Genomic DNA, 27,353 nt, shown 5'->3' with positions numbered 1-27,353 from the left:
GAAGTTCCGAGCTAGCAGGGTTACTACATGGAGGAACTTCAAAGTACATCACCTCCTGTGGCCGCCCAGTGGCATGGACTACTTGTCACAGTATGAAACTACGAACCGGTTAGTAACTTACCCAGCCAGACCGGTATAAGTTACCACATTGACTGACTGGACTCACCGTCAGCTGCCGATAGCAATGCTCAAGCTCAACACACAACACTATCAGCCACACTGACATAGGACCTACAGCTGCGCAAATATCGGACGCAAGTAAGTTTCAACGTTCCCATGCTGACCCTCGTATAGGTACAGGCATGGAGCTAGCTATAGAGGAGTCGTCAGAAGTGACAACGCGGAGGAATTACGAAGAAGTGGTGTTGTATTTCAATAGAGAAACGGAGGCCAAAAAAATATGGAAGCCGGAATGGGAATGCATACGTAGTAGGGAAAGGAAAGTTCTCTCTCTTTCTTCTTCCTCTTCCGGCTCTCTCTCTCTCTATCTTATCTCACTCAACTCTCTCTCTCTCTCTCTCTCTCTCTCTCTCTCTCTCTCTCTCCCTCCCTCTCTCTCTCCATCCCTCACTCCCTCCTCCTCTCCCTCTCTCCCTCTCTCTCTCTCTCTCTCCTCCCTCCCTCCCTCCCTCTCTCCCCTCCCTCCCTCCCTCTCTCCCTCCCTCTCTCCCTCTCTCTCTCCCTCCCTCCCCTCTCTCCCTCTCTCCCCTCCTCCCTCCCTCTCCCTCTCTCCCTCTCTTTCTCCCTCCATATCTCTCTCCCTCCCTCTCTCTCTCTCCCTCTCTCCCTCTCTCCCAGGACCCTCCCTCCCCCTCTCCCTCCCTCTCTCTCTCCCTCCCTCCCCCTGGCATGTATCTGCTGCTGATCTGATCATCTGCAGTGTAGATCCTGCCATAGCAGAACCGTGACCAGAACAGTACTGTCAAGTGTCAGCCTACAGCCTACACTACAGGCTACAGTACAGCTGATCATCAGCTGACACATGAATGATGACATTACAATCAAATTTTATTGTCATAAACATTGTACAATGACTATACAGTAGTCATATGCGTGCATTCCTACTCATCATGTACCTGATGCCAGTGATGGCACACGCTAGGACTGGCTGGCACGGTCCAGCCCTAGCCTAGCGGCTGTTGATCCATTGACAGCAAGTAAAGGTAGTTGAGGATCGAGTAGTGTAAGTACGCAGTGTGTTGTCTGTTGAAAACAGTTCTACTGACTGAGTCTGTCTCAGACTGACTGCAGCAGCAGCTACTACACTCTACAGACTCAGTGCTAGCTCGACTACACCGTCTGGACTGTAGTCTGTAGTCATGGTAGTGTAGTCGAGCTCTGAATGCACTGCAGTGCAGCAGCCATCATCATGATCATCGATTGAACCAAGGCAAGACTCAGGAGTACTACTACTACTACTACTACAGTACTAGTACAAGTACAACTACACTCGGACGTCTCTTATCCGGGCACCTTGGGACCGGGCACTGCCCGTATCTCAGATTTGCCCGTATCTCAGAATAACACATCTACCATGTATCATATCATTTTTGAAGAAGTTTATTTGGAACGTATTGCACATGTTCAGGATACAAAAGGAACCCATTGATAAAAATGTGTGGATTACATAGGTTGGCAGCGAAAAATAAGCACTTCCTCATACGGAAAAAAGTTCAAAACCCCCAAATTCGAAGCATTTGTGCTATAGGAACTCAAGCTGAAGGTGCCCGGTAGAGAGACGTGCCCGTATCTGAGGCGTCCGGATAAGAGGCGTTTGAGTGTACAACTTATTACTTACAAGTCATAATGATCTACCATATTGCAGATGCATGTAGGGAGCCATACAACGCAGCTAAGCCAGCTTGCTCCCTAGATCCCTGACCCTGGGCCGGCCCCTGCCTGGCCTGGGCTCTGGCCTCGCGTCGCGAGCTCGTCGATCTACTCCGCGTAGGTGGTATTTTTCCCTGGGCCGGTCGACGTCGCGACCTAGCTAGCTCGGACCCGCGCGTAGGAGACTACCGCGGTACGGTAGTCTACGTGCTTGTAGATCTACCACGTCACGTGTGCAGTCTTTTTGCAAGACGATCGTCGATCGATATGGCATGCATGCGTGGATCATGGATGCATGCTACCAGTCGGACGCACACGCTAGGTGCGTGCGAAGCGCCGTTCGTATCACACTGCACTGCCGTACTTGCACTGCGCTGTACTGATGCATCGACTCGTACTGTAGTCTGTAGTTTGTCCTACGCAAAGACGGTACAAACCGATCCGCTTTTGAAGTGCGAAGTGTTTTCCATAGCCTCGAAAACGGCGGCGAGAATTTTTGTTGCCCTGATGTGTTGAGGACGAAGGTCGCCTTTTTTTTGTCTCCTTGACATTCAATAATTGATAGTTACTGATTGTACTATGCTAAGGAGCAGGTAGTTTGTAGGTTGAAGAAAAACGGAGTAGCTGACTTTCAGTGACTGAATCACCGCGGGATTGACCTAAACCAAGCGGCCTCCGGAGCGTAGAGCACTGTATTTACAACAACGAAATTTGACTTGGTATCTTATTTTAGGAGATGGCGGATCACAATGGCTCAACTGTTGGAAGAGGACGAGGGCATTTTGTTCCTCATCCTGGGATGCCGACCAATGTTCGGCCTGGTATGCGTATGCCTTCGCCGCAGATGGTTTTCCCTCCCGATATTCCGCCTGGGGTTTGCCGATATTTCGTGATTGGTCGCTGTGCGTACAACGAAAAATGTTGGCTGCGTCATCCTGCTGAAATGCGGCAGAGAAGTCCGTCATCTTCTGAGGCCAGTGCCAGTAGTACCATGGCTGCTCCACTCGGCAATGGCGTGATGATGATGCACGCCCCTGGAGGAGCTGCTTATTATCCAGGTGTGCCCAATGCAGCTGCGGCAATGGCCAACCCTGCAATGGGCGTCCCTCACGGACAGCCTCGGCCCACTCGACAATACCGGCCGTCGAAGCGCGGCGGCGGTCCCCCAATGGAGAAACTCGACGTGCCATGTCGCTACGTCGGCGCACCGCAGGGATGCAGGAACGGCGAGTACTGCAGGTACAAGCACGATGGCAAAGCAAAACCAGCTCAGACAGCTACCTCTCCGCCCGTGGCTGCTGCTGGCCAGGCAACTGACACGACGACGACAGACACCAGCAGCAGTACAACTGAGCAGGCAGTGATGAGCAGCAGTGATGGCAACGGGACTGCAAGTGCCGACGCAGCCAATACAGGCAACGGGACTGCAAGTGCCGACGCAGCCAATACAGGCAACGCCGACGGCGTCGTGAACGGCAACGGGAACGGGCATGGATCAGCGGTGTCGCAAGATGCAACTGCGGAAGCCCAGCCTGCGGACGCGAGTGACGATGCCATTGCCGCCATTGAATCGTTAGCAATATCAGGGCAGCAGCAGCAAGCTGACACTGATAGCAGCAGTAGCCCTACGCAACCGAATGGTGAAGCCACCACTCAGTAAGTTTTTGCTATAGAGAAAACGATACGCGCTCATGTGTGTGTCTGTGTGTGTACGCGCGCTTCATGTTTTAACGTCCTGCGTGGTGGCCAGACACTTAGGGAACAATGTCCATGCACTCGTGTGACGTGCGCGCAGTAGTCCGGGTTCAGTTGCTCGGTGTTACATCGGCAGTGTGCGTCGTTGTCGTCTGCGCTGCTGCTGCTATGGTGCTGTGATCGTTTCTGCTACAGCTGTCTCTGTTCAGTGCTGGTTATGTGTTGTTTTTGGACTGACCCAATCGTTGTCTTGCTGCGTCCAGTGTTGATGGTGATTCGTTCCCGTCAGCTTGTTTCTATTCTAGTTCGTCTCGTCCCTGTCGAATTCCCAAGCATGTAGAGTGCATCCTGCTTTGTTATGTAGGCCGTGGAGGGAGCACACCAGTCCGGGTGTCTTGAACAAGTTCCCCGGCGGTACGCCTGCCTCCGTTCCCTGTCTGCTAGTCGTCGCGGGCAACCCTGGCAGTGGCAGCGGTTGACTGGCACTGAACTGACCGTGCAAGACTGTATGCGCCGCGTGTACATGTGTGTATGAAAAAAACTGTAATGCGCGCGCGCCACCTAGCCAGCCGTGCCAATGCCCTTTGTTCTGCCTATATTTCCACAAACAACGGCCATTCCTTGTAGACGGCAGAGGACCCATGCCCGGCCACGCCTCTGTGCACACCTAGTGAAAATGCCCGAAAAAATTACGTCATTCCGCGAACACACGGAAAGAGAGAGAAGTCTCAGCTATATTCTTCAGACCTCCCGAACTCTTGTTTCTCTACCGACTGCCTGAAGAGCCATAATCTTCATTGGACAACTCTGGACTCTTGTGCCTTTAGGAGTGACAGTGTCACTGCTAAAGTTTTTTCTTCTTCGTTTTCTCGTTCTTCCGATTGCTGGAGCTGTAACAGAGGACTGCGGCTGGAAATTGCTGCGTCGTCGAGTGTGTCCAGCAATGTTGTGAAGTGTTCTTGTCTGGCCAGGGTGCCTGCTTTTAACCCACCCCCACTTCTATCGTTCCTGATTTAACTTATACTATGCATGCGCATTGTCTTGAGCTCTTTCCCTCACCTGCTGTTGCCGATGGTGTGCCATTCCTAAGCGCTGGTTGGGTTCTCGTTTTTTCTTCTTCTTTCTAATCCTTCATTATTTTAGGTGTGGTGCTATTTATCTGTGTGTGTGTGTGTGTGTGCGTGCGTGCGTGTGTTTTGGGTTTACTCCCGAGTTTATTATCATTATTATTATCTTGGCATTATTACGAACATTATCTTCTAGCGGCTCGATCCTCCTCGGCCTGCCCCGCCCCCCTGGCACCGCGTGTTTTTCCTGCCCTGCCCGGCAGCCCCATCTTCCCGCCGTGTGTTGTGTGTGCGTGTTGCGTTGATGTAGAACTACGCCCCGTCCCACCCGCTGGCTAGTTTACAGAAGAAGGAAAAAAACTAGAAAACTTGCCGCCCGCATGGCGGTGGCGTGGTGTCTTACTCTGTATCCATCCTAGCTCTCCATTTATCCTTAGATTTATCTCTAGCCATATATATACTAGTACTTTGTGGTTGCGCTCGCGTGGTTTTCTTACCGTTTTGCTTATATACAAGCTCCCTGTGTGTGTTTTCCCGGTGGAATGTTTCTACCTAGTGTGTTTGTGTGCGTTCGGTATTGTTTGCCCTTTCTTTTTGGTTTTTTCTTTCCCGCCTTTCCTGACTTTATTGTGCCATACTGGTAGTGTACAGACCCTGACCCATACGCTATCTTGGTTTCTCACTAGCTCACCTCACCCCCAGTCATTGTACATCGCCTCTCTGCGCTCTCCGCCTTCTCTCTGGTCCTCGTCCCCCCCCCCAAAAAAAAGAATAAAAGAGAAAAACCGAGCTCTCTTGCCGTCCTGCTTGTAGTGGGGGTTTCTTGCTGGGTGCTTGTTGTGCTGGACTGAGCGAGCTGCTGCGCAGCTGTGTTGACTGGCTGGGCTGCAGCAGCTCACGCTACGTCTGGATGTTGGGCTGCCAGGACCAGTGTGCAATTCAAGTGCGTTCAGCCTCAAGGTTAAAAATTGCATGGCCGCCGCGGAATGGACCATCTGGTGTTGCTGATTGTGTTTGCAAAGTGAAACGCACTCCTACCCACGCGGATCAAAATTCAGCCATTGTTTTCGATCTTGACCTGAGCACCATCGGTTTGAATCGAGATGTTGTGCGTTCAATAAATTAAGTCAACGTTATGTTGTAACGGTATTACCGTAAAGGGGGAAAATACCATGATTTGGGCTCTACCTTTAGCAAGATGCACCCCTATTTTTAGTAGTACGCTGTTGCCACGAGAATAGCTTTTACTTTGCGCGGTGCAACCATTTATGTCACCATATACGCGATACAAGGTGAAATACGTACGGACTATGCAGTATTTGGCCAAAAAACGTACCGTTGGTCACAACGATAAATCAGCCTCCATAACGTTTTTACCCTGCAGCTTCAACGCTATTTGGGTGATCAAGGTACGAGTACCGTAAAAAAATAGCGTTACCGTTGTTTGCTAAGGGTGTCTATTGAAATGCAAAGAACGCCACAGCCTTACACGTCGATAAAGAACGGGGATGTCTGCTGTCAGCTTGTGTGATACATAATATACTTGTATTTAATAAATGCCTTCATAATATGATCCAGTACAAACATTATTCCCAAGACTGCTATCAGAACGCCCCTGGGAAAGCGATTTTCTTAGACGCCTAAAGGCCCTAAACCCAGATGAAAGCGTTTCATTGTGAAAAGCGTGACCGTTATAGTCTTATTGCACTCTTATAGACTGTTATTCACGAAATGGAAATTCAGCCAGAATTCAACAAAATTAACTGAGCTCTATACCTGGGGGTGTCATCGATTGGCAAATCTGGATTATCGTATCGTACAAAGATTCCGTGAAAAGTTGTCAAAAAACGCCTAAGTCCATTTCCACTCCCGGTGTGGTCGGATGCCACTCCAACTACACCTACTCCGGATCCGGCCTAACGATCACGCTCACTTGGAGCACACTTGCTCGGGATTCGCCCGTTCGATCATGCCCTAGCTGTGATGACGGTGGAAAGTCACGATTCCACAGGTGCCTGTTTTGATGATTTTGAAGTTGTTTTAGTTTTTGCACAGAAACATTGAAAGTGTGCTGTTATCGCATGGGTTTAATAGCCAGGCAAGAGTACATAAAACCTGTAAACCAGAACCAGGAGTGTGCAACTCTGTCCCTATACCTATGCTGCATACCGTAGAATCCCGCGTATAAGCCCATGCTCGCGCATAAGCCCAGGCCGCAGGGTTAGTTTGAACAAGCCCATAAGCCCAGGCCGCAGGGTTAGTTTGAACAAGCCCAGGCCGCAGGGTTAGTTTGAACAAGCCCATGGCATGGGTCTCGGTCGTACCAGGTACATAATATATGTACAGTAAGACCTGGTTTAAGCGACCACCCCACGGTGCAAGCAAAAGCGGTTGTTATTAACATGTAGATACTAGACCACCACCGACGACGTCCATACTATAGCTGCTGTGGACAAGACGGACCGGGCTGTTCTGACATTCACATGTGACGAGGCTAACTGCATGTATGAATGCAGATGGTCTTTAGAACTTTAGAACCAGGTCCCCCAGTAGGCCTAGCCCAAATTTTCTCGGGGCGCTTCGATATTTTGCCGGCAAATTTTGCCCGATCACTTTCCATATTTTTCTAGGCATTGCCTTTCGTTTCCGATATTTTGCTCCATTTTGCTCCTGCTTTGTGGCAAAAATGGCTTCGAATGAACCGTCTACTTTGGTAAAAGTGGATGGTGACTCTGATGAGGAAAGCAAAACTTATAATGGTGTCAGTATTACGGATTTGGTAGCATGATTTCAAATTTATGTACCACTGACAACCTGCACGAGCTATTTCAGCACGACGTTGGCCCAATGAAACCAAAGAAATTTGAATAAAATTGCCAAAACACACCCAGATCCTCTGTAAATTCGATATTTTGCTCGGAATTTGCCAGCAATTTCTTTTCGTTGGAAAATTCGATATTTTGCTGGAAGAATTGCCGGCAAATTTGGGCTAGGCCTATCCCCCAGTGTCTGTGTAGAACTGTCAGTGCGTGGAAAAACGGTTGTTAAAAGCAGGTGGTCGCTAAACCCAGAGGTCGCTTACACCAGGTTTTACTGTAGGTTTTTTGTGTGTGTCTGTTTTTATTTTTTCACAATCATCTGTTGTTTTTGTTTGCGCAGTGGTTTTCAGCAACGCACTTCTCACTTCCTTGGTGCTTTTCAATAGCACAATTTTGGTGTCGGCGTCTAAGCCCATGTTCTCGTATAAGCCCACCGAAATGTCCTTGTGAAACAGACAAGCCCATGGGCTTATCCGCGGGATTCTACGGTATATCACTCCCACGCGAAGTTCTGTGTGTGTCTTTTTAGGTCATGAATATCGAATACTTAAAGCTGAGTATCGTATCCATAACACACCGTGGGTTCAGTGCCTTATCACAGGACCACTAAAGTGAAGACGGGAAATTCGCGTGCTTTTTCACCGTACGATTTTATGACAAGCAGCAATGCGCAACATAGAGAATGCTTTGGTGGTGCAGTGAATGACCATTTGAACCGGTGTAAGATGCCGTAAAAGGCGACCGAGTCACTATCGACCTGAGCGCCCCCAATTCGCCGCATGTTCACCCCCCCCCCCCCCCCCGGAGTGGCTTTCTCTGGTTTCTGTACTCTTGACTATAATAATTGTACACCCAGGATTTCCTGTGTTATACTATTCTAGTATTCTTACTTTCACTGGGGACACACAGTCCACAGTTACTGTGGGGGACACACGTATACATACACGCACACCAAGGGGCCGTCCGGGGTTTACCGGTTGTTTTTGCGAAACGAAATGTTTTAGTGTTTTTCAGCCCCCGCCCACTCGCCCTTTCTGCAGATAAAATGCAGTCCAACAAATATTGGTTTCAATCTTCGGCCCCCAGAAGGAAATGGAAATTCTCCATGTACATTCAATAATCATTATTTTCAAAACGAAACTCCTGAAACCCACGCCACCCACCCCCAAATGAAAACATTTCGTTTTGGAAATACTATTGCGTTGAAAAAGGAGAAAGACAAAAATGTTACGAGTTATGACTGACTGTCCACCAACGTAACCAGATCTTACACAGTCAGCGAGTGCGACGAAACGGCACAAACCTGAACTGGGGGGTTATCAATGGTTATGTACTCTTGGTTCTACACAATCAAAACTAGTGAGTAATAGGTATTTTACTACTCCCCGATCAAAACTGGACTGCACAAGAGCCAGTCCTGGTGCCTGTGCAAGGGACGCAAACACACGTGCAAGGAGACAGATTACAGATGGCAGAGAGCAACATCTGAACACTGGGATTGCGAATAAAAAGAAAACTAGCGGGAATAGAATACACAATCTACATACTGTATAGTACGTACAGCTTCAATCGTCCACACTAGAAAACCAGCAGCGACTCACACAATACAGGAAAAAAAGCAAGACAGGACAGGGAGCGCTGTGATACGGTAAGCAGCACAGAATTGAAAATATTGTTCAATATGGATAATAGGGTAACTTGGCAGTGAACGGATGCCATGAAAAAGCGAATTGTGGGCAGAGGGGGCAAAAAAGGGCAGGAACTGCGCCACAAAATACTACAGGCTAGCTAAACAGCAGAAGCAGCGAGATGCGGTGGTGCGTTCCGTGAAGACAGCAACGTAGCCAGCCACGGTTAGGGGGCAGCCAAGGAGATAGCCACGCACGGTGGGGGACAGCCAATGATACCTGCAGCACTTGAGCCATTCTCCGGGATGTGATGTTCCCGGGCAGGCGGTGGCGGCGGCGGCGGACAGGCTTCAATATCGAAACACTAAGCATTGGCTAATAATTTAAAAAACAACAATAATAACATTCTCGACGCAAAAGAGAAAATGAAATAAGCACGTGCAGGGCAATTTCTAGTAAATAAAAAATGAAGATGATGAATGTTGCAGGACAGGGAGAGTCCCGATGGCACTTCTTCACGTACACATCAGCAGGTTTGCATCACACTGAGTACATGATACAGCCCTTCACATGCATATCAGGTTTCTGTCAGACTGAGTACATGCTGGGTGATACAGCTCTTCGCATACACATCAGGTTTCTGTCAGACTGAGTAGGCGGTGTGTCATACAGCTCTCCATGTACACATCAGGTTCGCATCAGACTGAGTAACAATTAGATTGTAGGTGATACAGCCCTTCACATGCATATCAGGTTTGCATCACACAGAGTAGACGGCAGCTCTTCACGTAGATCTACACATCAGGTTTGCATCAGACTGAGTAGACGGTGGGCGATACAGCTCCCCCTGGCGGTGGTGTGCTGCCGCTGGGAGCAGGCAAACCAGCTCTGACCGGCGACGACCCACTTCCACCCAGACCCCCAGCCGCAGCAGGCTGTGGTGGTGACACCGTCGCAGTGCAAGGCTGTAATCCTGCCGCCGCTGCTGCAGCGCTCGACGGCGCAGCTACTACTACTGCTGCTCCTGTTGCACTTGCAGGTAGGGGCAAGCCACTGAGGGCCGGTGAAGCGGAGCTGGCACGCGGAGGCAAGCCGCTCACGATGGCTGATGTAACTGCTGCTCCGCCGGGAGCAGGCATACTGGTGGAGACGGCTGGCGCTGCCGGAGCAAGTGTAACCTCTCCAGTAACTGCAGCTGCAGCAGCAACTTGGCCCTCGTCCGCAGACAGGGTGGCTGGCATTTGTGACGGTGCCGTGACTTGACCTTGAGCAGCTTGTGCTGCCGGTACTCCTGCTGCCGCTGATGCTGGTGTTGCAGGTCGGAACACCTCATTCCACAAGTTGGGTGCAAACTGGGTGATGCGCTTGCGCACCTCCAGCCACGCCGGCGACTGCGGTGGCTTGCCGTAGCGACACGAGTTGAGAACGTCGGCCGTGGCCATGACCAGCAAGGCGTTCTTCAACGACTCGACTATGTGCTCCTCCTACAAGACACAATAACACAAACACACGCACATACAAAGAACATAGGACAGACGCAAAATAAAATAAATAATAAGATTCACGGTTTGCATGAGACTGGGCCGGAGGGCAAGTTTTCTGCATGCGTAGGAACACCACCACCCTCTATGGATCTATGCAAGATAAACTCCCCGAAAGAGAACACATAGTATCGTAGTAACAAACGGGAGAAAGAGCGAACCTGAATACACAGGTGGAGAGAACAGATATCCGGGTTCCAACGTACTGTACATGCAAAGTCTACGCCGCAATGCCACGTCAACACGTACGGTAGCATACACATGCTCGCACTAGCTGTTGCGATACTTTTCACAGTCTCAGCCGGGAGGCAGATAGACTGACAGACACCACAGCCGTGCACACATACACAGAGGCAGCTTGCAAGCAAGACCAGAAGACCAATGTAAAGGTGAAATCACCGCAGCCATGAATCCCAGCTCAAAGTACTCGAGTACAAAATGTCCACAATGTCTCTGCAGCACAGGTTGCCGACCTACCAGGTCTGTACTGCCCACGACGACAAAGCGATGGAAAAACTCCAGCAGGTCCATCCAGAGGCGCAGGAACTCGTTCATCTGAGACAGTGGACCCAGGTGTTGCAAGAAAACCTGTACAAATGAATACAAACACACGCGTGCACACACACACACACACTTCAGATCAGCAGCTGCACAACATAGTGGGTTGTGAAACGAGCACATCATGACTCAATAGTCGATACTGCATCCCTAGTTACAAACTTCCACACCGCAGCCTACAAATGAGAACACTGTTGAGATGACAACCGGCCTCTGGCTGGTTCTGTGTTGCTCTACTTCCAATGTACAATAATATGCAATGTACATTGAGACATACTTCAAGTAATCTTCAGATGGTCTATGCCGGCCAGGTGGTCAACAACGTACATTGTGCTGCTGCTATTGCTGGCTTCCAGGTAGAACTGAACTATTCTGGCTTGAGCCACAGGTAATATACGTGATAGAGTACGTGATAGAGACATCACCATTCACCCAACACGGCCAACAGCACGGCGAGGTAAGTGTGATAATTCGCATACATGTATTATGAGTAGCGTTAGACGCTAATAGAGTCTACAAGGGAGCGCGTCGTCCTCAAATCTAACACCACACGTGACACTTCACACATCAGTCGGAATATTGAATAACGTTAGACACTGGCTAGCCCAAGGCCCGGTGCGGGTCTGCCAACAGCATAACATGATAATCTCTGCACAGAGCCGTTTTAGAACACAGCACAGTGTGTGAACACAGTCACCTCTGCACAAAGCCTTTTTCAACACAGCATGGTGTGCGAACACAGTCACCTCTGCACAAAGCCTTTCTGAACACAGCACAGCGTGCGAACACAGTCACCTCTAAACCACACCTTTCTCACAGCACAATGAGTGAGGGTTAGATGTGATGAACAAATGATCATAAAACACAATCCACCAGGCCAATTTGCAGGGGAAACAGATAGCTTATGCAACCACATGGATTGGCAAAACACGGTTAATCACGGTTATATGATTAACCGTGGAGAGAGAGAGAGAGAGAGAGAGAGAGAGAGAGAGAGAGAGAGAGAGAGAGAGAGAGAAAGAGAGGGAGAGAGAGAAAGAGAGGGAGAGAGAGAAAGAGGGAGAGAGAAAGAAGACATCTACATCACCTACCTTAATGGCAAGATGACTAGCTCGCTTTCGCATTTCCTCCATGTGTCCCGGATCAATGTCGCGCAGCAGCACTGACATGAGTGGGAACAGAACCTGTCGAAGCCCACACGTACATACACACAAACAGAACATAAGCATTTCATGCACCCACACATACTATAATGATGACAGGAGAGTTTGGTGGCTGGATTTAGCCATACAGAGCAGTTCATCCCAACTGTGTATCATAATAGGGCGAGAGAAGGCAATTACCGATCGCGACACAAAAAGCGCACTCATATAATTAATCAAATTCCTGCTCTTGCCCCACCTAGGTGTCACATACTTCAAAGTACTGTCGTGGACATGGAAATCCGGTCGCATGTCTAGCGGCCCCAGGGCGCTGGCCATGCAGCCGTGGGTAAACAGTGCACGCATGCATGCATTATTATGCGCTGCTGGTCGCATCGGATATCAACATGATTGTGCACTGCATGCATGCAACGTTCTGTACACGCTGAGGGCGCCGGCCCACGTCAATCCACTGGATTTCCATGTCCACGACAGTAGGTACACACTAGGCAGATATTCTACTCCTCTCCACCCCCCTCCTCAACACACACACAGATGCAAACAGCACACATGTGCACACACGCACACATACAATAGGCTGCTGGTCTTGGTTGGTGGCACTGTTCAAAGCGTTCTCACCTCCATGAAGCAGGCGTGCCACTCCTCGGCGTACAGGAAGCACCGGTGTGTGGTCTTCTCCAGGTACGTGAAGGCCATCTGTCGCACGGGTGCACGCCGATCACAGCAGAACTGCGCTATGCCGCGTTGCAATGGACACCAGCAGTGACGCCATACCCAACGCTGCTCACAATCTGCACAATACACACAACAACAACAACAACAACAACAACAACAACAACAACAACAACAACAACAAGGAACAGACATACGAATACAACAAATCAGCAAGGAACAGCCAAAACACAAAATTCGTACTCCGGTATATTTTAAGGACAAATGACTAATCATAAATTTTATCTCAGCACATAGTAATCTGTAAAACATGACAACGCCATACATTAGCCATACGGATGTGACTGTAGGATGCCTCCCTCCCTTTCAAACAGTAGTATCAGCCCACCCCGAACACAAGTACTGAAGTAGAAGCATAGGGATGGCTTGACACACTCATCCCATTCTAGTCCAACATAGAACTCTTTACCATCTCACCATTACTACTACTGTCGTCCCTCTTTAATCCGGCACTTTATACACCAGCACCCTCTTTAAACCAGCACCATTTTCAGTAACCAAAAAGTCCGCATCATACACACTGCAGCAGAACATCAGATTTGTTAATTCAGCACCCTCCCTAATCCAGCAGAATTTCCTTAGCACAAATGGTGCCGGTTTATAGAGGGACCACTGTACCATGTATGTGCACACACACACATACACACCACACACAAGCATGTATGCACCACCCCCCCCCCCCCCCACACACACACACACACGTGCAAGCACGAATCACATCACTTACTCTGCCTGGCCGGTAGGGCATCGTTCGGATCCACGAACAGTGTGGTGGCATGATCGTGCAGCGTGTGCATCAGGTCCATGATCTGATTGGACAGGTTGGTATGGTTTGTCTCCACCGTACGCTGTCGTCTTCCTCCGGCACCGGCACCCGCACCACCGACTCCGCCGGCAACAGCAGGGCTGGTGGCTCCGTTCGCCGACGTAGGCACAGGCGCACTGCGGAGCTGCGGACCGCCAGGACTGCTGCTGTGCACCGGCGACTGGGTGCGACCACCGGCGCCACCGCCGGTCGTCGGCGGCACCGTGTCGCCGCGGAGACCGGGCGAGGTTGCCACGACAACGCCGGATGAGGTGGCCTGGCCGAGGGTGCGCACGGCGTGCACGCACATGGCAATGTTGGAGCGGTTCAGCATGCGCCGGTCGCGCACCATGCACGCCAGCGACTCGCAGCTGCGCGCCAGCGAGTCGAAGTCGTCGACGACGCGGCGGGCAGTCTCGGGCACGGCTGCCTGGATCCACTGAGAGAGCAGGAGATCGTCAGTCACGTCTCCGCTGCTGCCAGCGGTGGCTGCCGCAGTAGACACATTCACTGGTGCTGCGGATCTGGCTGGACTCATGCTGACACCGGAGTCACTCTCCTCACTTGCCGTGGAACTAGTGTGGAAAAGCAATGTAGCTTGCTGCATTGGTACCTGAAGCAATATGGAAAATAGGGGACAGCAAACAACAGATTTTGAAAGTTGGGAGTAGCAGGCCTGGATAACTAGTTATTCCTAGCACCTTATCACTAGAAGTACCTCCAGCATACAGCTGCTGCACTAAGGCGCACACTGCACATACTTGTACACCCACAGGTAGTATACTACGGTGCTGGCAACTGAAATCCGACCCCGTGAGCGGTGGGTTCACATTCTAGCGGTCTCTGTTTCGTAGTTTCACCGTCCCGTGTTGGGTCTTTGCGATGCGAGCGCACCGCTCAGGGGGTCGGATTTCAGTTGCCAGCACTGTAGTACAGGCCGAACAGCTAACTGTATGCTGATTGAGTACTATGTGATCCTAATCCAGTACATGTACTACAACGTATCAACAGATGTGTTCCTACCTGACTTCCTGTGTACTCGAGAAGCAAGAGTATGGTCGCCCAGTCCTTGGTGTTGGTAATGGACGCAGAGCAAGTACGCATCAGCTCGAAGATGCCGAAAGAAATCTGCCGCCTCAGGGCCGTCCAGATTTCCGGCTGGATGTGGATGAGGATTTGCAAGCTGGGTAGAACCTGCCACACACATACACATACACACGCACACACATAGAGTACACACATAGAAAAAAATGATGTCACATGCCATCTATTGTTGTCTAACATGGCGATGTCGTGCAGGTAGCACGATGACATCATTACATGTCAAAACCATAATGACACATGCAGGACACGCAGTTCACAAATATACATCACATTCCATCAATTATTGCCATGCATGGATACCATGACATCACTATGTTTACCTCATTGACCATCTTCTCTCTTCTGAGAAGGCGAATGATCACCCGCAGAAGACCTACAACGGCTCGTTCCACCAACCGCCTGTAACAAACAAACAAACATCCACCCACACCCACACACCCACACACACCAAGTAAGCAAGTCACTTGCTGGGCCAGGTCACGGCTCACAAGGCAACCTATCTCTATTATCATCAGTCCTGATCGTCTTCAAAACATTACAATACACCATAAAATAGTGTGTGCACATCAGGGAGTCGTACTCAAACTAGGGAGGTGACACGGCACAGAAATCCGTGTCACAGGGGTTGACTCGCACCCTTGACCCCTCGTTGTTATTTTTGGAATAGTTCAGTCCAGTCCAGTCCGAAAGGTCATACTCGGATCGACTCGCCTTCTGTACTTCACCTCCAAGCGTGCCGCATGGGTGTCTAGTTTTTGAAATTAATGAGGCAGCACATTTCGTTTACAGCCCATCACTCGCCAGTATTCTTTGAAAGACTACCAGCAATTTGTTTACCTCCTGCCATGTCCGAACTAATTGATAGCAGTGATGGCAACAGCAGCAGTTATGAGACGGCGTGTAGTGTTACGGTAACTGTTCAGAACTGTTCAGAGTCGTATCCTAGGTTAATCCGAATACTAAAATTGACCCAAATAATTGCACATAGCACGAAGCTGGTTTTTGAAAATTGTAAGTCGTGTATCTGCCCCATTTCTTCTTTATGACTTGCACAATACACCAGTCTTCCTAAACAACACATTTATAGCAGGGGTTAAGTACCATATAACATATAAGAGAAGTACAGCCAGTGATATTGTCATGTTGAAATACTACAATTTTGACACAAATTACACATAACACGAAGCCAGGTTTTGAAAAATGTAAGTCGTGTATCTGCCCCATTTCTTCTTTATGACTTGCACAATGGTCCAGTCTGCCTAAATAACACATTTATAGCAGGGGTTATGTACCATATTAGAGAAGTACAGCCAATGATATTGTCATGTCTAAATACTACAATTTTGACACAAATTAGACATAACACGAAGCTGGTTTTTGAAAATTGTAAGTCGTGTATCTGCCCCATTTCTTCTTTATGACTTGCACAATACACCAGTCTTCCTAAACAACACATTTATAGCAGGGGTTAAGTACCATACAAGAGAGCTACATTGTACATCTAGTCATACTGTCATAAACAGCCAGCATTTTTCCTGCAGCAGTCACACCACCATCATCATTATTTCCAGGGAAATCCTCTTACATTGTCAGCTCCTACGTCGTTAGATACAATGTAGGGGGCTGTAGGACCGGCTCGTCAAAGATAGAGAACCTGAACAAGCGTGCTCGGGACGTCTCAGCAATCGTAGTATGCCTGAGCACTCCAATAAAAACTTGATCAATGGCAAAATCGTTCCCCACAGAAAAATCATACTTTGCAGGTCTCGCGTTGCACGCTTGGAGGTGAAGTACAGAAGGCGAGTCGATCCAAGTATGACCTTTCGGACTGGACTGGACTGAACTATTCCAAAAATAACAACGAGGGGTCAAGGGTGCGAGTCAACCCCTGTGACACGGATTTCTGTGCCGTGTCACCTCCCTAGTTTGAGTACGACTCCCTGGTGCACATGTACCGGTCTGTGCGTGTGTGTGTGTGTGTGTGTGTGTGTGCTCACGTGGGTTGCGATGCAGTACTGATCAGCTGGGATAGGTGATCCCGCAGTTCCGGCCAGATGGGTGAGAGACGATCTCTGTTCTTGATGGCTATGCTGATTAGCAGCTCCAGGTGGAAGATAGCCGAGTCCTCGTCAAACTGAGTGCCCAGACTTTGGTGCATTGCTGGGCCATGCGAGCCAAACCTCAGTGCCTACACAACAACAATACGAATATTTGAACAAAAGGGTTGAGATGAGCGAGGTAGGCACTTACAGACAGCACTTTCCAGAACAAAATATACGTATGATTTCAGTTTAACACCTTAGTTGGGCGATGTCAGAGCCAACGAAGAAGAAACAAGCTGTGTTGAATATTGATCATTGAGCACACATTGAAATCGGCCGCTAACAGAACCATACATTTCGCGCTGAGTTGCACAACATGGCCCTATTGCTGAAGTGGTCGATCAGTGACATTCGTCTGTACAGAATAGTAACTGTGTTTCTCTCAACGGGTACAGCGGGATAGCTACAAAGAACAATAAAGTTGAGAAGTGGAGTTCAGACCAAGACAGAACAGTACCTGTGTTTCTCTCAACGGGCACATACCTTCACAAGCTCCTTGAGCGACTCGATGCGAAGGAATTTGCTCTCAGTGATGAGCAGCTCCACTTTACAATCCTGCACGGCGAATAAAGGAGAACACAGAGATGATAATAACCACCACACGCAGCACAGAAGCCAATATACATGTACTGTCGACTAGGCCTTTCGTACAAGTCGTTTGTTGTCTCCTCGCCGTTTGTTTAAATACTTTAGATCGAGATACACACAACCTCAGATAGATGTTCTGAACCACGTGCTTAAGTCTCGCTTTCACTGCCGTAATGTCGTCCTAAATATAGTATTTCTTGGACGATGTTTAGATAACGGTGTTTGTCCTAGTGGCGTTGAGAAACGTGTTCTGAAGACCAACGCACGCAGGCAAAACGCACCTTGATGCACTGAGAGGCGCGGTTCTGAGACTCGACCTCCTCGGCAGACGCCTTGCGACCCGCGCCGGAATCCAGCCAAGAAAACCATGAATCAGATCTGCACAGAAAGAGAGAAGACGACAGAATGGCAGGTGTAAATTCAGAAGAAGGAGGAATGGTTCAGCCCATCCCTCCATTGCACAAACAACCTGGCTCACTTTCAAGTTTTCAATGCTCCGTGACTTGAACATGCAGTCTGCCTAGGCACTCCACGTTTCCATCTCTTGTCGTCGACTGTGATCATTGCTACAATACACAAGGACAACTCTCTGCAGGCGCAGCATGGGGCACCCCCCCCCCCCCCTAGAAATGTCGACCTAGGTTCAGCATGCACACAATGACCATGAATGACATGCATTAGCCATCCTACATCTTATGTGGTCGTGCACTCCCCCCCCCCCCCCCCCCCCCCCGAAGGGGGACCAGCTACCCCCCCCCCCCCCCTGCTCTGGAAACACGGCTTACTTTTGTGATGTCTGCTCTTCACGCAGCAGGCACACCGAGCCACTGGGGTCGACAAAGTCATCCACCTTGGTGAGCGATTCCGGCAGGAGGCGAGCACGGAAGAGCTGCAGTACGCAGTCCAGAATGTACTTCCAGCCTTCGGAGATAATGTCCCCGTATCGCCGTGCAAGAGAGAAGAGAGTCCGCGTGGTGAGCTGTGCCTTTGGGTTGCTGCCAAAGATGCTGGCAAAACTTTCAGTGCTCTAGATACACGAGAGAGAAAGACAGGGACAGAGGCAGACAGACAGGAGAAGTTAGGGAGGAAAGCAAAAGACAAATAGGAGCAATGGCTTGTATTCCTGATAGCGGAGTATGCAAGTCCAGTAAAAAAATAATGGACATGGAACAGTTGGATTTGGCCGACAAAAAAAAGAAGAGACAACATGAACACACTCCAAACTCTATCACCCATCTATTCAATTCACGCATATAACATTATGTATTTGCCACTGTTGCACGTACACAACTACCACAGCGCCCTCCCAAACAAACAATCGTGCAACACCTGCCAGATATGATGTGCATGGTAGCCACTAGTTTAGCTTCATCTTGTTCAACTTACATCGGGTGGGTTTAGGAGAAGGGTGAACTTGCAGAGCGCAATGATCAGCTTATCAAAGACGTCACTCAACTGGAAGTGAGCTGCCACGCTTGCACATTTCCTAACAACACACAGCAAAAATGCGAATGGAATGCAGTTTCAACATGGTCTTGAATGCAAACTCCACAGTTTGCTTGTACCGGTAAAAAAAGATAATTCACTTCAAAAAGGGATACATGAGTAGCACACCTGGATGCGTGAATGCTTACTTGTGACTACAGTATCTGTGCACATACACACACACATGCCTCTCTCCCTCCCCCCCCCCCCCCTCTCTCTCTCTCTCTCTCTCTCTCTCTCTCTCCCTCTCCTCTCTCTCTCTCTCTCTCTCTCTCTCTCTCTCTCTCTCTTCTCTCTCTCTCTCTCTCTCTCTCTCTCTCTCTCTCCCTCCCTCCCTCCCCCCCTCTCTCTCTCTCTCTCTCTCTCTCTCTCTCTCTCTCTCTCTCTCTCTCTCTCTCTCTCTCTCTCTCTCTCTCTCTCTCTCTCTCTCTCTCTCTCTCTCTCTCTCTCTCTCTCTCTCTCTCTCTCTCTCTGTCTGTCTGTCTGTCTGTCTGTCTGTCTGTCTGTCTGTCTGTCTGTCTGTCTCTCTCGCACACACACACTATACATACTACCGACACGGCATACTTACTTGAAGCCGATCATAGACTTGACGACGACGGATTGGCGCTGGCTATTCTCAAATATACATGACAGCGCTGCTACAACATATCCCCATACAAGGTGAAATACATCCTGGTCCAACTGGCCATTGCTGACATGACGGAAACGACCTTCGGACGACGTACCACGAGAGAGGAGCAACTGAAGCAGGGCGGCAATACAGCAAGGAGAAACAGCAAGCAAGGGAAATGTGATTGAGTAGATAGATAGATAGATAGATAAAGAGAGACAGAGAGAGAGAGAGAGAGAGAGAGAGAGAGAGAGAGAGAGAGAGAGAGAGAGAGAGAGAGAGAGAGAGAGAGAGAGAGAGAGAGGTCGTACCTTCCAGAGATAGTTTTCCTTGACCTCCCCTGTCTGCTCCGCTGGCATCACAATCTCATTCTCCCTACAAAGACACACAGAAAAAAAACCCCAGTCACATGCATGTCCACAATCCATTTTACTTGAAGTCCGTATCAGCGAACTAATTATTATCAGAAAGTCTAGCAGCCTCATGAGTCACAACGGTAAAACCGAACCACGTACGCACGGAGACCCCTCTCCACACACGCACGCACGCATGCACACACAAAGGCAATGAGTTTTTGAAAGACACAAGGCAACTTACTTGATATTCTTATAGATTTCCATCAGCATCTCGTCTGGGTAGTTCTTTCCACCATTGGTTCCACGCTGGTTACGCTTGAAATCCTATCAAACACAATGCATAGAAGTAGACAAGCAGGTACAGTCAGACCTCGCTTATCCGGTCCTCTTTTATCCGGATCCCTCGCCATCCGGAAGAAAATAGCTGGTTACAGATTTACAGCATACGCAATGCATCCAACATAACCGGTGTTCGGGTATCCGGTTCCCTCGCCTATCCGTATATTTAGTGGAAAACGGATGTGTGCGGTTAAAGGGGAAGTTAAGGCAAAAATTAAAATTTCACCAGTTGTAGTCTTCGGGGTGCTGAGTCGAATGGTCTTGGTCCGAGGAAGCTGAGACGCTCCCTTCCTACTTGAATCCCAATCGAACTCGCGCACTTCCACCGAAACTGGGTGACTGCGCCCTACGAGATGGGGATTTGTATGCAAAATGTCACTAAAAGCGCCATTTCGTTCTTATAAAAGCACGGATGACCGCGATTGGCCCATATGTTGTAGTCTTTTGGACGCTGAGTCGACTGGTTTTGGTCCGAAAAGGCTGCGATGCAGCGTTCCTCCTTTATTCCCAATCGAACATGGTTGAACAAGTGGTCACGTGCTCCTGGGTGCCCAAATCACCTGGTCACCACGCCAGCAGGTGACAACTTTCACACCAAGGTTCAACTCGAGTTCAACTCGAGTGACAGGACTGCACCCAAAAAAGGTCAAACAGGCTAGTAAGTTGTACCCTGCAGGCACGGTGACCAGGTGACTGGCGTACGCAGGAGCACGTGACCGCTTGTTCAACCATGTTCGATTGGGAATAAAGGCGGAACGCTGCATCGCAGCCTTTTCGGACCAAAACCAGTCGACTCAGCGTCCAAAAGACTACAACATATGGGCCAATCGCGGTCATCCGTGCTTTTATAAGAACGAAATGGCGCTTTTAGTGACATTTAGCATACAAATCCCCATCTCGTAGGGCGCAGTCACCCAGTTTCGGTGGAAGTGCGCGAGTTCGATTGGGATTCAAGTAGAAAGGGGGCGTCTCAGCTTTCTCAGACCAAGACCATTCGACTCAGCACCCCGAAGACTACAACTGGTGAAATTTTAATTTTTGCCTTAACTTCCCCTTTAAGCGAGGTCTGACTGTACTTGTATCAAAGCACGAATAGAATATCTAAAAATGAGATGCCTCCCTCCCGCCCGCCCTTTCTCTATCCATCCCCACCAGCATGTCCTGCTTTCATGGGCAACTACTACACTACATATATTAAATTCGGTTTCCCTGACCTCTAAATTGGTGACCCCGGCAAGTACATGCCCACAGGACTGCTCCGGGCCCGCGTGTGCTCGGAACTACAGAATATTGGAATTTTATGGCGCCGTTGTCGGCAGGAGAAGGTCAAATGCCGGCAGGCCGTGACATGACTCCCAAATCGGCAGCCTACTGACATGTCGGGACTAGGCAGGTGTGGCAAGCCAGGCAATCCTACCTGGAAAGTCATGGGGTTGACACTCCTAGGATTATGCTGGTCCGTGTTCAGCATGATAATGGCGTACGCCAACACTGACGCTGACTCTGCTTCGGCCACCTGCTCCTGTGCTTCGGGATTGCACTCCTGTATAGCGTTGTACGTGTGTGTAGGAGATAGATAGAGAGAGATAGATAGAGAGAGAAAGAGTAGACACACACACACGTAATTGTCAATGAGGCACAAAGGCACCCACAAGCACACATCCGCATATCACTTGAGGCCAGCCACGATGATAGGAGGTCTACAAGAAAAGCGTAGGCTGGTGATGGCAGAGTTGCTGTATGTTTGTTACAACGCACACACATGTCAAGAAAAGTACAGCAGTAGAATCTTGACTTGAATAAAGGAGCTCGGCGTGCAAACAACCTTGCATCACTTTACCAAGAATGCACTTGCATGAAAAGCTGCAGAGCGGCACCCCAACATGTTCCCACATCTCAGTGGGTGGCATGGTATGTTCACGCACATGCGCACACGAATACACACGCACACACGGGAGCGCGTACACACATACACCCAAACACACACACACACACACACACACTCGCACTCATGTTTAGACGAACATGCCTCCGAAACCTACCAGCCAATACGCAGAGAAAGCTTCCAGCAAGCGCAGAATGACCGGTGCCTCTCCGGGAAGTCGGAACGATTCCAAAAACTGACGAAGACCCACATCCATGGACTGGTTGGCAAAGTCAAACTTTCTAAAAACAGCCGAAAGGAGTGTAAATGAAACGTGGAGAGAAGTACATGTACAGCAAAATCAGTATTTGAAAGCATATCAGATCAATGTAATATACACAAACTCTCCTACTGTATATAAAGCAGAAATATTCGTCTGGAATTTAATTTCGTCTTTTTCGTCCTAGGAGCTTTTGGACTAAGGCCTCGTTTACACGACAACGATTGAAAAACGTTTTTGTCAAAAACGTTTTCAAAAGAATACGCTTCCACAGATTTTGATAAGAGCGTTTACACGACAACGCTGAAAAACGTTTCAAAAAAGTTTCAAACGAAAAACAGCCTCAAAGTGTTTTTCAATCGTTTTCGTTCCGTTTCGTTCTCGTGTAAACGGCAAAAACGTTTTACTAGTACGAGCCTTGTACTCAAAACATGCCGCCGCCAGCCTGCGCCAGGCCAACTTTTTGCACGTGACCATTGCGCGCCGAAAAAAGTGTTGCAGTGTACACAATTATCGTTTTCGTGTAAACAGCAAAAACGTTTCGAAAACGATTGAAAAACGTTTTTCAATCGTTGTTGTGTAAATGAGGCCTAAATCAAATACCAGACTAGTGTTGATTCGTCCAACTGTTCAATACACTCTTATGATACAAGGACGGAATTTACAACCGGACGAACTCCCTTTCTTTGGAGTTCGGGACGAAATTATTGACCAACGAAAATTTCTGCCTGTACAGTATGTCATCGATAGCAAGCACCACTTTGTAGGAAAGTGCATTTCTGCAGTCAACTGACCAGAATAATAATTTTGAAGATGTTTTTTTATGTTTCCTGGGGTATTACATTGAAGCTACACTGCATACGGACCGTACAAAGCATCCCGGCACCACGCACGTGTGTAAAGGTGACTCTACCATTCCAATACGTGGAGAACAGGAGAAAGTACAGTACAGCTAGGCCAATGAGCAGTTGAACGTGTGCGTGTGTGCGTGCATGTGTGCGTGCATGTGGTCGTGCGTACGTGCGTGCGAATGTACGTCCTCTATCAACATCACTGCGGGTGTGGTGACCATGCTAACTGCACTGTGATGCCAAGGAAACCAGCAGGGCTATCCCTTAGAGTTACAGAGAACTTGTCTGATTGCACTGTTCCACACAACAACACAACAGAAGAAGAAAAACATTGGCAGCCCCAAACATTCCACCATTGCGCTCTTTACCTGACAAACTGCTCCATGACCTCGGTGTTCTTCCTCTCGCCAATGTACTCCCCAATCACCTTCTTGTCCAGACGGCAGTTGTTCTTCAAGAAGTCGGCACACTCCTCTGCCGTCACAGTGCTACTGAAGATGCCGTGCTCCTGCAGGAATGTCAGTCCCTTCTTTGGCTTGCTGTTGAACAGGTCTGTACCGACTAGGAGAAGCTGTGTGCAGTTACACGATAGCACGGGGAATAAAACAACAGGTCAGATCTCTGTGTGTGTCCATGTGCATCATGGCATCGCTACCGATATTGGTAAAGAAGCACACACGTGTGCACTCAACCTCCTCCGCAACCATTCATTCAGCCTTCGTTCAGTATTCACCGTAATTGTCATTCTTTCATTCATGTATTCATCCATCCATTCAGACAGACAGACAGACACACACGCTTGTACTTGCTGCTCACTGCCAAAACTGGTCACGTGGGTCTCCCCGGGAGAGGGGAGAGAGACTCAAAAGGAATCCTGGAAAGATGATTGACTCAATTGGCTATTGAACTGCCCAACGGCCGACGCCCCCCCCCCCCCCCCCCGAAACCCCCAAAACTCTGGGTGGACTTGAAAATGATCCCACTTATGGGCTCACCACACCCCAGTAAGTGGGTGAGGACAAGGTGCAGAAAAAGGATTTACGACATCAGGGTATCCGTCCAGACTGCAGTTACCCCTGCCCCCAGTGAAGGTAATACTTGCTACTAGTGTGGGTGGTTAAATCAGAGTACTAGTATTTCTAATATAAGCTTCACTAGCACCATTGATTACACACACACACATGCAGACAGATACATACATACATACGCACACAATTCCCACCTTTTTCTTCTGCTTGACCTCGATCAGCTGCTTGGCGGTGGGCATGGAGTTGAAGAAGTCGACGCCAAACAGATTAGTCATGGGGCGGTGCTGCGTCTCAGTTTGACTAGCGGCAGCCATAGCTGTGGACGAGAAATAGCTAGGAGGATTGCCTGCAGCTTCGCCAGTCGGAAGGGCAGACGTTTGCATCCAGGATGCCACCTGCTGCGGCGAACCGGGTGGGAGATGCGGAGCCCCGGCATCTTGAGCAGCTGGCTGAGTCGCCGATGCAGGCTCCTGGTCGCTACCGGCGCTGGAATACAGGCGCGGGTCGCTGTTGCAGCGACGCATGCCAAAGCCAAACTTGACGGGGCTGGCCAGCGACTGCAGCGTCTTGTCAAAGCGGGTGCGCGACTGTTGCAGTGTGATGTTGGTGGCCGCTGCGGAACCGCCAGAGCCGGTGCTCGACGAGTCAATGGCCTGAACGATGGCCAGGAGTGCGTCGACGCACAGACGATGTGTGCTCTGCACTCCAGATACCGGGTAAGCATGCTGTGGAACAACAACGACAACAACAACGACGGCGACGACAACAACAACAACAACAACAACACAACGACGACACAAACGTGAACCAACAAATCAGCAGACTCTTGCATGTCCTTTCTAAGTCCTTAGGTCTCTGATATAGACTAGCGTAGTAACGCATATTATGTGATTGCTCACTTATAACTTATAAGTACACTGTCATGCTCTTGAAGGCGAAACACTACCAAAATTCTCACTTGGACACAATCATAAATGCAGTACTTCGCCTGTACAGTAGAGATAGCACATAGTCCTGCCACGTGAAAGGTATGTCATGTAGGCTACCCTGAAGTTTCGTTGTACTGGGTTTAATGCCACAAGAGTAAGGCAAAGGAGAAGATGTAAACTGAGAAAATGCGATTGCCAGTAAGCTCACCTCAGACAAGAGTTTTGTCAGTCCGCCCAGTACATCCTGTGTGTATGGCTGACAGTCAAAGTTGATGTAGAGCTCGGCAGCAAAGCCAGGCACACGGCACAGCTGAGGTGACATAGCACGCACAGACGCACAAGCACGCATGCGCGCACACACACACACACGCGCGCACACACACACACACACACACACACACGCACACACACATATGCACATGTAGAGCAGACATTAGGCCACAACAAAAAGATTTCGTGTTTCCGGTCGGCCGACCGGGTCCGTTTTTTCAAAAATTATGGATTTTTTTGGTTTACGACAAGTACAAAAAAACAAAGAAAAACAAGCAAAAACACTGAAAGCATTGTGTTGCTTTGCTCGAACCGAAATAAAAGTTTGACTGAATGCAGAGACGAAAATTCCGGAGCTGGAGAAAAGGTCGCCAAGAACGATGGCTGCTTAGAGCAGCCCGCTTTGTGTCCAGTGCTGACGATGGCTGCTCAGAGCAGCCCGCTTTGTGTCCAGTGCTGGCGGGGTGCGAAGTGTCTTCTTCAGCAAAGGATAGTTCGCGTCTCCCATGAAACCACCTTGAAGGAGTTGTTTTGTGAGGAAGTGCAGCCTCGCTTGCCTGAGGACGTCACGTCTTTAGAGTGGATTGTCGCAGCTACAGCAAGCAGCAATGGTGGGGCAGGAACGTGGAAAGATGTAGAGGTAACTGAAACTGTCGGCCTTGTTGTCGAATTTGGATGCCGTTTCCTGGATTTTCGCTTGGTGGACGTAGCTCCTGCTGCCAAGCGACCGTGCCCTGACCGTCCCTCGGCATTCGATGTGCTTCTTCTCTCAGCAGAAGCTGACTGCAGTGGAAATGGCTGCGCTCGAGAGAGTGAAGGAGGCTGTGGAGTATACGTGTGGCTCTCCAATCACAGCAGAGGATGGGCCCCTCCGTGGGAAGGTGTTTGTGCAGCAAAACCTGCGATGCGCTGACCATGTGGAATTCGCATACTACGCCTGCCCACGCAAATTGCCAGACATCTGCTGCCATTGTGGAAGTGCAAGTGCAATGCGTGACCCTGAGCTCGTGGCTAAGTTCAAGGTTGTCTTGCCAGTTTGTGCCACTTGCCAGAAGCCAGCTCCTACACGTCACCAGAGGAAGTAGAATGGATCTATTGACAGCTGCCATGAGTTCTCTTTCCTTTCCTCCCCTCACCTGCATGTGCATTGTTTTTGTTGCATGCCTGAGTAAGAGTGTGATTGTTGAGGTATGTGTGCATGCACGTGGGTGTATGTGTGTGTGCGTGGCCGCCGTTTCCGCCTGCTGGCTGACTTAACTAACTTGTCATCTCCATTTCTGCCCTGCCCTCGACTCTGGCTCCTTTGGGAGTGATGTGGCCTATTGGCAGCCGAGCTATAGTAGCTTTAGTAGCTAGTAGTACTAGTGTGCGTGCAATTTTGTGCAGGCATGTTTTTGTGTCAATGTCAGTACTATGCGTCTATTGATGCTGACCCATTGGTATTGCATACAATTCTCAGAAATCTCTGAACTATGCAATACATCTACTGCGTCCCGCGGTGGTACTCTACTCCATATTCCATGTGTAAATATGTATATATTGTGTATCACCAGTGTCTGATCCAAACTTTCTCAATTTGGCTCATGTCTATGAATACAGCAGGGAAATAAACTTTCAAACCAAAAAATAATAATTTTCCGACCGACCGGGCGTATTTTGTCGGGGGGTGCCGACCGGAAACACGAAATCTTTTTGTTGTGGCCTTA

The 27,353-nt window shown here is 49.3% G+C and overlaps 1 protein-coding gene across 1 annotated transcript in view; it reads right to left on the bottom strand.

Moving 5' to 3' along the window:
* Positions 1 to 8,865: 8,865 nt before the first annotated feature.
* LOC135811721 (Golgi-specific brefeldin A-resistance guanine nucleotide exchange factor 1-like) overlaps positions 8,866 to 27,353 on the bottom strand; it is a 27,499-nt gene continuing 9,011 nt past the window's right edge. The window contains exons 14-33 of the mRNA XM_065324958.1: positions 25,586 to 25,687; positions 24,643 to 25,173; positions 23,789 to 23,991; positions 22,468 to 22,591; positions 21,843 to 21,968; positions 20,328 to 20,410; positions 20,042 to 20,105; positions 19,689 to 19,861; positions 19,019 to 19,118; positions 18,418 to 18,659; positions 17,914 to 18,010; positions 17,528 to 17,599; positions 16,940 to 17,130; positions 15,263 to 15,341; positions 14,862 to 15,032; positions 13,761 to 14,451; positions 12,920 to 13,092; positions 12,230 to 12,322; positions 11,058 to 11,168; positions 8,866 to 10,523 (exon numbers count right to left, since the gene is read on the bottom strand). Of these exons, the coding sequence (XP_065181030.1) occupies positions 9,852 to 10,523; positions 11,058 to 11,168; positions 12,230 to 12,322; positions 12,920 to 13,092; positions 13,761 to 14,451; positions 14,862 to 15,032; positions 15,263 to 15,341; positions 16,940 to 17,130; positions 17,528 to 17,599; positions 17,914 to 18,010; positions 18,418 to 18,659; positions 19,019 to 19,118; positions 19,689 to 19,861; positions 20,042 to 20,105; positions 20,328 to 20,410; positions 21,843 to 21,968; positions 22,468 to 22,591; positions 23,789 to 23,991; positions 24,643 to 25,173; positions 25,586 to 25,687 (4,098 nt within the window). The 3' untranslated portion in view covers positions 8,866 to 9,851. The remainder of the gene's footprint in view (positions 10,524 to 11,057; positions 11,169 to 12,229; positions 12,323 to 12,919; positions 13,093 to 13,760; positions 14,452 to 14,861; positions 15,033 to 15,262; positions 15,342 to 16,939; positions 17,131 to 17,527; positions 17,600 to 17,913; positions 18,011 to 18,417; positions 18,660 to 19,018; positions 19,119 to 19,688; positions 19,862 to 20,041; positions 20,106 to 20,327; positions 20,411 to 21,842; positions 21,969 to 22,467; positions 22,592 to 23,788; positions 23,992 to 24,642; positions 25,174 to 25,585; positions 25,688 to 27,353) is intronic.

Source organism: Sycon ciliatum, chromosome 3, assembly GCF_964019385.1.
Source record: "Sycon ciliatum chromosome 3, ocSycCili1.1, whole genome shotgun sequence".
NCBI classification, from domain to species: Eukaryota; Metazoa; Porifera; class Calcarea; order Leucosolenida; family Sycettidae; genus Sycon; species Sycon ciliatum.
The sequence above is the reverse complement of the archived record's forward strand: the minus strand, read 5'-3'. Positions and strand labels throughout refer to the sequence as shown.